The 13,314-nt window shown below is 32.7% G+C and overlaps 1 protein-coding gene across 1 annotated transcript in view; it reads right to left on the bottom strand.

Moving 5' to 3' along the window:
* The window catches only part of LOC131160155 (uncharacterized), a 34,960-nt gene extending 30,285 nt beyond the window's left edge, over positions 1-4,675 (bottom strand). The window contains exon 1 of the mRNA XM_058115527.1: positions 4,447-4,675. Coding sequence (XP_057971510.1) covers positions 4,447-4,555 — 109 coding nt within the window. The 5' untranslated portion in view covers positions 4,556-4,675. The remainder of the gene's footprint in view (positions 1-4,446) is intronic.
* Positions 4,676-13,314: the final 8,639 nt, after the last annotated feature.

Genomic DNA, 13,314 nt, shown 5'->3' with positions numbered 1-13,314 from the left:
TGCTTCACTACTTTCTGCCATCTTCTATATATTCAATAGCAACCAACAAAGCAAAAGGCCTAGGATGAATAGTACGTACCAACTGTGTCTACTCTGTTTTATCCTATGAAATTCCACTTTGACCAGGCCAACCTCTAGGGAGCGACTGAGCTGCAATAGTCTCTGAACACTCACTTAGACAAGGTTTTTCTTAGGCATCAAACATGGAATCAAAGATCCTAACAGAAGAACACCTCCGTATCGACACTATTCAACCTAGCTCTGATACCAATTGTTGTGTCGGGCACCCCACTTGTGCCAAACACCAATACTACAACTAATGCTATTGAAAATATAAAGAACTAAAGTAAATGCATAAACAAATAATAAAAGACAGCAAAAAGAACAAGACAAAAATTTAACGAGGTTCGGTACAGAATCACCTACATCCTCGGGCGCCAACGATCAATCCACTACTTCTTGACAAAGTACAACTTTAAGATGTGTTTTACAAATGGAAAGTTGAGCTCTTTATATAGCTTCAACCTCATGTCCAAAAAACACTTCTCACCAATGTGGGACAAACAAAGAAAAAATTCAAAACAACTTTTTCTACCAATGTGGAACAATTCTACCAATGTGGGACAAAAAACAACACATCAAACATTACCAACTTCTCATACCAAGGAAAATAGAAGAATGAAATAATTTATGACCATCATTTGAAAAGAATTTGTCTTAGAAATTCAAAATGTTTTTCTTGATAATCCAAGATAATTTATCATAAATATAATGTTTTGATATAATGGCACAAGACAAGATAGATTAGTGCAAGGTAATGCATGCAATACCGAGACTTTATAATTATTGGGCCACTAGATCAAACCACATTCTTTTTACCTAATTTATTAGCCATTACATCATAAAGGAACAACAGTTACGGCCAGCAATCTTGAATTCACCACATCAAGGCTAGCTGGCTGAATTCAGCAAAAGATATGGAGCACAAACTGAAAATGTAACACCCAATGCGCAAGGCTCCCACCCCATTGGGGTTTTGAGGGCATAATTTACATGGTCTTACCTCCGTTACTATTTCCGTGATTTGAACCTCTAATCACAAATTAAAATAAATATTATGTTTAGAAACAATATTGAACCATAAGCTTTCTTGTTAATAATGTGGTTGTTTTCTTTAAAAACTTGGGAACATTCAGAAAATTAAGAGAATTGAAGCTTTAAGTGATTTTTAATTCAGCTGAAAATTCTGATAACTCAATATAAATTTCGTGGAAGTTCAATGGAATAAATTAAAATATTTAAAAATGTATATACACCAAATTTTCCGACACATTCAGCACTTCCCACAAGTTTAGACCAAGTCCAAAAGAGGATTCACCTTGAACTTACTAAGTAAAAAGACATGCAATTAACTTGTCGAGCCTAACCATAATGAGAGAGTAAATTATCATAACTATATCTAATAAACATTAGAATCCTAATCTATCATAATCGATATGCGGTGTGGGGCCATATAGAAAGATCCTCTTGAACTTTTCAAAAAAAAAAAACTGCTACTTAAATCTTATGCAAACCATCAATTTCAAGATAAACCTGTACAAATCTGCATCAGATATTCAAGTGTCAAACACACCAAAAGTTCAGTAAACAGAACAGACTTAACACTACAGCACTTCTGCATAGCAAGTCGTCAACTTTTTAATCATTTGGATGACTAAAAATAGAAACAAAAAGAATTCTCGATAACTAATTCACCATTTTACCTACAAGCTTAAGCTTTTAGGAAGCAGGCCAATAATGTATATCAAGCTATAAAGCACTGCCTCTCATTTGAGACAGAAAACCCCATTTCATACACAAACAGATGAAATTTAAACGCGTGCATAAACATGGAGAATACAGTGCATTGCACTATGATGAACATGGCAGAAAATACAAATAGCGAGACTTGAACCCAAGATCAACTTAAACTAGAGCTCTGGTACCATGTTGAGTCCCCAGTTGACAAAAACTTAAGCGTTTAGGTGGTGTGCCATATATATATATGAATATAGTTTCAGAACAGAACAGGGTAGAACTGTTCATTTCAGTTTAGCTTTATCCCTATACCTATAGGAGCTTTAAATGAGAGGTAGCGTAAGCTAAGGGGCAGGGGCGATGATCTTCCAGCCCAATGAGCTAAACAGAATCACTATGTCAATAAGCAATTAAATAAAGCCAATTGACCACTTTACCGAGGACCCATTGAGAAAGATGCTAGATGAAAGAATAAAACTCATGCCTCTACTCAATCAGCTTGCTTATCCCCTCTTGTTACTATTGATTCAATTCCAAAGATGGAGTAAATATTACCCCAATATCAAATTGAAGTTCCTTGTCTCAGCGTCCTGCTTTTCTATTAGAAGGGGTCCTATTCCTTCGGCAAAGAAGGCCCTTCCTCACATTCAATCAACAGGTATAGACAAAAAGTCAAGCAGGTGAAACTTTATCTCCATAACTTCCTTGGAAAATTAAAACTCATGCCTTTCCTTAATCAATTACTCGTCACCTTCTATTATTATTAACTCAATTTCAAAGATGGTAATAGTAACTTAATCAATTACTTGTGCCCTTCTATCAATTCCCAAGACGGTAATAATAACTCTCTGGAAACTACTGCCCTAGAGCTCCACATACTTAGTGACGAGTTCGAGCCTTAAAAGCATGCAAAGGGATAGGTCTAGAATAAGTATTGTATGAGTCCTTTAATCGAATCCTCTTCTTTAATAGAAGCTTTCCAGTAGCAAGGTTTGATTCTATTTTCACGATTACCATTCAAGTACTCAATATGTCCCCCTCCCCATTCCTTTATCAAAGTCTAGTACTTATGGCGCAAGCCAGTCTCTTCAAGTAGAAGCAATCATAGGGCGTCCAGGTTTGAGCTAAGCATTCTTGTATAGTTGGTAGGCCATGGGTAAGTGAAGATGGCTGTCTTTGTTTGTTAATAAGCAAAATCGTAAGCAAGCGCAAATAGTACAGATCTCTTCTCATACTCAAGCCTGTTTCTAGTTGCTCAGACTCTTGTTCTAGTGTGAGCCTTTAAAGTGCCCAAAGTTAGGCAATCAGCACAAATTCTTTTCAATGGATCACTTTCTCTTAATAACAGTATCTCTTCCTGAATATGATGCTTACCAATAATTGTACAAACCCACATATGTTTCCCTCCCATCAGTCAGTATTAGTTGAAGTAATGGAAATTCACATATTTGTTTGATGAGAAATGAGAAATGAAAGAAAAATATATATAGGGATCTCCGAGATTTTGTTCCTTCTCATCCTCCCTTCGAAGAAAAGGGTAAGATAAGTATGTCCACAAACTACAAGGCATTCTTAATAATTTTATATTTTTTTTCTTAATTAAATCGTCAATGAAATCTTACATATTTGGGAGCATGAGTTTAGGCCTTGTATTTAGAATTGTGCAGATTTTTATTTTGCACAAATTAAAATTTAGGATATGAATTCCATGCACCCAAATGTAGTGTTAAAATATTTCAAAATTTGTCCTCATTTAGTTTTAAAATATTTTGGGGTTTTCTGATTTTTTTGGAACATTTCCACATGATTCCTTTAATATTTAATTATTTATATTTCCATAAATTCCTTTATTTATCAAGGATTTGAATTTTCCCATGTTGTTCAAATGGTAGGAAAGAGATTATTGAAATTGCTGGATTCAACAACAAAGTTATAGAGTCGTTATAACTATTATTTAGTATTTTCTATAGAGTCAGCCATGCTATACATGAGTTAATTAATTAGTAAATTTGAAGAAAAAATTCGACAAAATCAGAACCCAACATACCTGTAATAATAATAATAATAATAATAAAATTTGAGTGTTGGAAACAGATGAGAAGAGGAATGAACTAAAAAAGTTTTTGGGATACTTGCAGCCGTCAAAAGATTTAGGGGAGGTTTGTATCCTTTTAGCAAACCTCAAGCGAGGTCTGTGAAATTCTAAAATCTCAGGTGGTTCCTAAAATATTTTAAGTCTCCAAGGCAGATCAACGTCTTTTATCCAATTAATTAACCAGAATAAGAATCAATTTTCAAAATTTTTTGTACGTTAGCTAATCTTCTGTAAACATCAAGAATGCACAGCTGAGAAGTAAAGATAACGTTGAAATAATATTAAGATCAATTACAAGTAAATAGCAAATACGGTTCAATTTGCAAACAAACTAATTATTTTTCCTACGTTTTTATGCAAAAGAAACATTATATTTATGGAAAGTAATTTTCAAACAAATGATAAGAAATAATTATCATTAAGAGATGCAAATAAATAATAGCCAAAGAATAACAGAGAAATTGTTCATGAAGAAACAACTAAAGAAATTAAGTATGAAGAACGAAGAAGAAAAGAAGAAGACTACAGAGGGAGGAGGAGAAATGGGTTATCACCAGTAGAACTAAGGGATGCTTGAGGAACAGAAATCCCCCGGCATGATTTGATGGGGTAGATGAAGAGGGATGAGACGACAGCCACCGCTTCGGAGCTAGCCTTTTCCATCTCCCTCTCTCTCTCACTCTCTCACTCTCTGCGTCTGTTCTCAGTGCGTCTCTGTGTCAGTTTGTCACCGCATAAAAAGAGATGAGCTAGTTTGATTTCAAATGTGTACCAAAAGCCGAGGTCACTAGTAGAGTGCAAGTTTTTTTTTTATGAAAATAATAATTTTTTAATAAAAAAAAACGAACACAACTGTGCGGGAACTAATGCACAAATGTGTTAAATAAAGTCCGTTAATCTACCATAAGTTAGTTTTCATAGCATGCATTATTTTGCTAAAACTAACTATCTTTCTTTGAAAGTCCAACTCAAGTCATAAGAATGATTTATGACTTTGATGACTTTAAGATTACGGATTCGATTTTTCCTTGATATAGTTTATCCTAGTGAATTATCAAAAGTGCGTTAATGGATGGGCGACTTTCACTCTTTGGATTTGATGTCGCATCATAATATCAAAAGTGGCACGATGATGGTGGCTGGAGTCGACGAGTTATTAAAAAAATAATAATAATAATAATAACTATCTTTCTTTGAAGCATGCATGGTAGGTGTGGCGTTTATGCATAAACATGTCGACTATTCAAAAGTCGATTTGTGATGACCCAAAAATATATATACGATTAAAACATAATAATAATAAAATAATAAAAATGGTCATTAAGTTAATATCAATACAAAAGTATTTTTCTATAAAATCTTTGATTCTATGTTTGATGCCTAAGAAAGACATTGTTTTAAAGAATATTCAAAGACCATTGCGACTCAATCGCTCCTTGAAGGTCGATTTAGTCAAAATGAAATTTCATAAGATAAACAGGATAGACACTATTTGTATACGTAAATTAGTACATATACATAAAATAATGTTTTAATAAACATAATTTGTAAAAATACATAATAATAATAATAATAATAATAATAATAATAATAATAATAATATAAGTATCATGTATGGGGCCCACGAGACTGTGTGGGACCCACATGAGTCCCGAAGTCGTGTGGGGTCCACATAAGTCCCGAAGTTGTGTAGGACTCATAAAATCATGTGAGAACTATTTGAATTACGTATGACCCACTTGGATCTCGAAGTTGCGTGGGGCCTACAAGACCACTTGGATCTCGAAATTTGAATTTAATTCTTTTTTAAAAAAATAATAAAACATAACTTAAAAATAATAATAATGATTTTTAAAAAATAAAAAATTTATTAATTAATTAATTAAATAAATTAATTAAAAATTAATCAAATGGGAGCGTCAGCAAGCACTCTCATCTCTCCCACATGATTCTCATTCCCATCTCATACTTAACGCATACCTAACTCATCAATGTTCATTCCTTAATTTTAAAAAAATTATAATTTTACCCCTCTCCCTCCACTTTTATAAATTCAATTATCTTTTCCAAAATTTTCCTATAAATAGGAAGCTCTCAACATTCATTTTTTATAAAAAAAAAAAATTCCAAAAGAAGAGAAGGATTAGTGAGTGAAAGAATTAGTGTTTTATGGAGAATTTTTGTTATAATTAAAATTCTCACTCACTCACTCTTTCCAATCTCATTTTTTAAAGATATTCGTTATGATCATATTATAAGGTTAAGTAAATGGTAAGTAAATTCGATTATATTAAATTTTTATTTAAAATTTTTACCCAAATTTATTTGTAAGTAAATTTTGATTATATTAGTTTTTTATTAAAATTTATGCTCGAATTTATCGGTAAGTAAATTTGTTTATGTTAGATTTTTATTTATGCCCAAGTTTATTTGTAAGAAAATTTTGATTATGCTAGTTATTTTCATAAAATTCTCTCAAATTTTATTTTTACGCATGTTTAATTATACCAATTTTATCTTTAATATACTTACGTTTATTTTTTAGTTAAGAAATATTCTAAACCCCTCAGGTATTTTACAACATTAATTTTTATTCAAAAAAATATTTTTAACACGAAAATTATGTGGCATGAACTTATTTTTACATTACATATTTCACAAAAATATAAGTAAAAATGATATGAATTGATTTTTACGTTGCGTGTGTGTCACAAAAATATGAGTAAAAATAAGATTTTCATGATATTATTGTAATTTTATAAATTATATAATAAGATGTTTTCAAAACCCCTCATGGTACAGACGATACAGAAAATTATGAATGCTCAATACTACAACTTAAAGTTTAAACGGATCAGAGTGCACCCACACTGTTTGTAGAGTGGTTTTATATGGTAGTGGATTTCTCCTGAGTACACACTTGGGTCGGACCAGGGTTTAATAAGAAAAATCTCACTTAATGATGATGTACGTTGATTTAATTTGGCCGAACAACCAGTTAAGTTCAGTTTTCGGACCGCACAACCCAGTCATTAGAGTAAACATGACTTACGATTAACAGGTCTAAGAGTGATTTTTACAGTATATGTATATACATATTTTGTGACGACCTACTTAATTTTTACATTTTTTTCACAATATATAATAAAACCAATATCACAAAACTCAACAGATTATAATCCACCTGGACCCGTGGGTACCAGGGATATATCAAAAGTATAGTACGGCAGCTTAAGCAGTAGGAAAATATAAAATCATATACATAAATACAAATTCATCCATCACAATACCAGAGTTACTACAACCACTATATTTATATACATACAATACACATCCCAAAAGATATCTCAAGGTCATCCCACAAAATACAGCCGACCTTATCAAAACACTTACCATTCTGGAAGGGCAGATTGATAGTACTAGATCAGCGGGGCTTTACCCACTCTCCTATTAGGGGCTCCTGAAATATTTATAAAATTTTGGGGTGAGACACCTCTCAATAAGAGAAATAAACTAACACTAGTGTGTGGCAACATGAGCATTTATGTGATATACATATAATCATAAATATAACCAGTAAAACTGTATATAAATTTTTTTTAGGAAAACATGTATAATCAACATTGCAGAACATAATGGTTTGTATAACATAATTCATTTCATATAATTAATAATATGAAAACAATTCTGGTAGGTTAGTTGGTTGTTGTCATGTATTACCCCCACATGACTGGGTTGTGTGGCCCAAAGGCAGGACCTAACAATGGTTGGCCGACCACTACCAAGTCAAAAATACAATCTGTAAGTCTTACGGGTTTGCCAGACCTGGTCCGTAGACTAGGGGCGCTCACACACTTCTTAAAAACCACATCAATCATCCAATCTCACATCACTCCGTACAGCGGCGTTAACACAAATATCATGATCATGATAACCATGGACACATAACAACGGTATCGTGCAAGTGCTAGCCTAGACCAAGCCAATCAGGTTCTAATATCATATAATATATACTGAAAACTGTGATACATGGATATTTCATATCATTAATTATCAAATCAATCATATCATTTTACATATACATGTATATTATGAAAATTATCGGCCATACGTCGGTATTTCACATTTTACCATAGCTCGGTCCGTATGCCGGCATATCATATCCATAATTCAGCCCGTACGCTGGCAAATCACATCCATAACTCGGCCCGTACGCTGGCAAATCATATATATAGCACGGCCCGTACGCCGATAAATCATATCCATAGCTCAGCCCGTACGTTGGCAAATCATATACATAACTCGACCCGTACACCAAAAAATATATCAAAATCTCGGCCCGTATGCCGGTTTTCTATTATAAAAATCCGTATCATTAACACATTCCTAGAAAATATTTTTTCATTACAATTTCTACTAATGTCACACTAAACAGGTTTTTTGTATATTTAACATATCATCATTTTCAATAGTATTCTCAAATATAAAGCATATATAAAATATATTTATTTTCCTAAAATCAAATGTTATAAATAATATACATATTTTTCATAAAATATTAGTTTAGTCTATCCCCTTACCTGAATCCTGAAAAGCCCCTAAGAGAAATACTCCTTCACCCACAGGGTTTCCCGTTCAACACCCTGAAAACAACATTCCCCAGAGCTAAAGTTCAGTATTACTACGCGTACAACACTTTTTACAACTGTCAAATAACCAAATACTGAGTAGAAAGTCTTACCCTAGATTTGGAATGTTTTTCAACTCAACCCCACCGACGATCTGTTCCGGTAGACTTGCAGAGAACTTTCCCAGGAGCGTCGTGATGACTTTAGATCGTCGAACCGGCGAAAATCTGGCCCAAAAACTTAGAGAGAAGGAGGAGAAACCGAAGGATGAGAGAGAGAAAGGGATTTTGCGCAGAAAATGAACTGAAAAATCACATTTAACCCTATTTATACTGCGGGATACGTTGACGAGCCACGTCACCTAGTCGACGAGTCTTGTGAAAAGTTCGTCGACAAACCTCAACCCTCATCGACGAATTTCAGGCTTACAAAACTCCTCTCTCGGTATCTTCTCGTCGACGAGATCCTGAAGTACTCTCGTCAGCGAAACCCCTATGTCCTGAAAAATTTCTTGGGATTATCTCATCCAAAATGCAACGTCGTCGACAAACACTTCGTGCTCGTCGACGAAGTCGACTGCCTCCTTCTGTTCTTGTTTCCATTTCCCTTTCTTCTTATTATTTAAATACCATTATTCTTCGGATTGTTACATATTTAATTACGTATACAGAGTTATTAATAATTTGAAGGTAAAGTATAAGTTTATATGAATATGATCATTCTCGTGCCTAAATGATGATCTAAAGGAAACGTGTAAGGAAAAGTATATATATGTATATTATTAAAAATTATAATTTCAATTTTTAAAGTTAAAAGTTTAATTTAACAGTTATAGTATATGATTAAAAAAATTTACTATTGTAGTTAATGGTAAAAGTTTTTATGCAGAAATTTTTAAATTTACATTTATTTTAAAAGCATTTTTGAAGTTATGGTATTAAATATTATTTTATGAAATTATGAAAGCTCATTTTGATCACACACTAATAATAATCATATTTACTTACTGAGCGTCGTCTCACCCTAATCATTATTTTACTTTTCATATCATTTTGAGGAGCGTACCAAAAATCTAGAGTAGCAAGTGCATAGGTGAGAATAGAAAGAGTATAGTAAAATAGAAATTTAGCATACTACAATTTAGAATATGTTTGTATATTTTAGAATTTTAGAAATTTACATTTTAATAGTTGAGACATATATTTGTAATAAAGCTAATTAGTGCTCTGGTAATAAAAATAATTTAAATTTATTTACATCCACTAAAAATTTTATATTTAGGAACCCACTCGGGTTTGGATCCTTACAACTGGTATCACAAAATAGGATATAGGTTCTACATACTCTAACATATAGATTTTACTAGAGTTTAGACATAAAACATGATTTGGGTAGGATTTGGTAGTTTATAATATTTCTTTTAATTTGTTATTTTATTATACATTAATAATAGATTTATGATTTTAAAATATTATTTGATCATTATTTAAGAATGAATCCTAAAGATAGTAACATTGGAGGACATGAGATTAACGTGAAGGCTCCCAAAGACAAGTAACAATTTTATATTCTCTAAAAAAAATTGTAATATTATTGAAGACACGTTAATTAATTTAAATATGTTATTTATGTTTGTAGAAACACGTACCCATATTGATGACTCATAATTAATTGCTGGATTAGATGTATTAATCATTTAAAATTTCACATATATAAATATAATAATATAATAATATCTGAGATTTATTTATTTTCGTTATTATTATTTTCACTAAAAATATAAGTAATAGCACATTAGACCCTAATGGGTTTGGAAGTGCTACACATACAAATAGAAATGAACAAATGGTTTATTCTGAAATCTGGATTTACCCAAAATTCCTTTGCATGTGCAAGTTGGATATGAATATCTATATTTTTACATTGCATATTCAGTTTTCATCAAAACATTCAAGCTTAATTTAAGAATATATATTTTGACGAAATCTTTAATTTTAATTTTGTATTAGTTTATAAGGAATTATTTAAATGTTACTAAATTATATTTAAATTCAAAAAAAATTCCTTAGTATTTGTAAGTTAAATATGAATATATATATATATATATATATATATTTCATTGCATATTCAATTCCCATCAAGTATCCAAGTTTGATTTAGAAGTACAAATTTTGACAAAATTTTTAATTTTAATTTTGTATAAATTTATAAAAAATAATACAACTTAAATTTTACTATATTATATATATAAAAAAAACCTTTATATAGTAAAAATTCCATTAATGAAAGTAATATAAAAATTAACTAATCTTCTTCAAATACCAATGTCAAACATCGATCGGTCAAACATACCCAACAAATATTTGATCTAATATAATAATAATAATAGTAATAATAATAATAATGAAATATAAAATATATATATATATATATATATATATATATATAAAGGGGTACTCTCGCAGTAAATAAATAAATAAAAAAACCTCATAGGTGGAAATCATCGGCTATAGCTCATTTACCCCCGAAGCAAAGTCAGGACATGAGACCACATGGGCATAGTGGGGACTCGAACTGTCACGACCTGCTCATTTTCCACATTTTTTTTAAAAAAATAATATCAACATCATACATTCCAACTTAGCAGGTCACCATCCACCTGGACCCGTGGGTACCAGGAATATAACAGAATATACTTAGCAGAAGCCTAAACAGCAGAAAGCATATAATCATATACATCTCATCATAACATGCATTACAATATACCAGAGTCACTATACCACTATATTTCTTTATATATACATCACAAAATCATATCTAGGGACATTTCCTACAAAATCTAACTGTCCCTACAAAAACTTACCCTTTGCAGAGGGTAGATAAACAACACTAGCTCAGCGGGGCTTTTCCCGCTCTCCTATAATCATATCTAGGGACATTTCCTACAAAATTTAACTGTTCCTACAAAAACTTACTCTTTGCAGAGGGTAGATAAACAACACTAGCTCAGCGGGGCTTTTTCCGCTTTCCTATCTGGGGCTCCTGAAAAGTTTATAAGATTTAGGGGTGAGACACCTCTTAGTAAGGAAAATAAACTAATACTAGTGTGTGGCAACATGAGTATACTGTGTTCTACATATACCATACATAACATATTCAGTACTGTTTCATCAAATCTGGAAAAGACATATATATATATATATATATATATATATATATATATATATATCAACACATGGCAGAACATACTGCATTTTCATAAGCATATCTCATCTCATATAGTAATAATAACATAAAAACAATCCTGGTAGGTTAGCTGGCTGTTGTCATGTATTACCCCCACATGACTAGGTTGTGTAGCCCGAAGGCAGGACCTGACATTGGTTGGCCGACCACTGCCAAGTCAAACGGTAGTCTGTAGGTCCGATGAGTCTGCCAGACCTGGTCCATACACCAGGGGTGATCACAGCACACTTCTTTAATAACCACATCGACCATCCAATCTCACACCACTCCGTACAGCGGCGTTAACACAAATATCATGATCACGAAGACCATGGACACATAGTAACGGTACCGTGCAAGTACTAACCTAGATCAAGCCAACCAGGTTCTGATATCATATACATATATTAAAATCGTGATACATGAATATCTCATATCATTAATAATCAATCATATCATTTGCACTTATACGTATATCATGAAAATCATCGGCCCGTACGCCGGTATTACACATTTTATCATAACTCGGCCTGTACGCCGGTAAATCATAGCACAACTCGTACGCTGGAAAATCACATCACATAGCACGGCTTGTACGCTGGCAAATCATACCACAGCCCGTATGCTGGCAAATCATGTCACATAGCACGGCCCATACGCCGGCAAATCATAGCACAACCCGTACGCTAGTTTTTGCATCATAAAAATTCATATCATCCACATTTCCAGAAAACAGTATTTCACAACATTTTTACTCATGCCACACAAATGGATTTTCACATATTTAACATACGATCATTTTCACAGTATTTTACAAATATAAATCATATATATATAAATATATTTATTTTTCCTAAAACCAAATGCTATATATACATATACATGCATTTTCTCAAAACGAAACTAGCTTAGTTTATCCCCTTACTTAATTCCTAGAAAGCCCCTAATAAAACTGCCCCGCACCCGCAGGATTCCACACCCTGAAAATGAAAACTCCCAGTATTAAAGTTTAGTATTTCTAAGTGTATAACACTTTTCTCAACTGTCACAAATCCAAATATTAAGTAAAAAGTCTTACCCTTGCTTTGGAATGGTTTCCACCTAACTTTCACCAACAATCCGCTCCAGCAAATTTGGAGAGAACTTCCCTAGGAGCGTCGTGGTGACTTCGGATTGTCGATCTGGCGTAAATTTGGCCCAAAATTGACGAAAGAAAGAGGGAGAACCGAAGAGGAGAGAGAGAGAGGATAAACTTCTTAATCCTTAAGTAAAATCCGGATTTTCCCATATTTATAGAATAGGGGATTTCGTCGACGAGCCACGTCATTCGTCGATGAATCCTTCATTAATTTCGTCGACGAAATTCAGCCAACTCAAAACCCCCCTCTCGGTATTTCTTCGTCGACGAATCCTTGTGTTCGTCGACGAATTTTCTTAAGCCTTCGTCGATGAATCCTTTGTATTTGTCGACGAAGCTCTACTGATTCCCTTTCCTTTATTCCTTCTAAAGTTCAATGTTACAGCTTCCATTTCCCTTTCTTTATTATTTAAATACCATTTTTATTCGGG

Source organism: Malania oleifera, chromosome 7 (genome assembly GCF_029873635.1).
Source record: "Malania oleifera isolate guangnan ecotype guangnan chromosome 7, ASM2987363v1, whole genome shotgun sequence".
In the NCBI taxonomy this organism is placed as follows: domain Eukaryota; kingdom Viridiplantae; phylum Streptophyta; class Magnoliopsida; order Santalales; family Ximeniaceae; genus Malania; species Malania oleifera.
The sequence above is the reverse complement of the archived record's forward strand: the minus strand, read 5'-3'. Positions and strand labels throughout refer to the sequence as shown.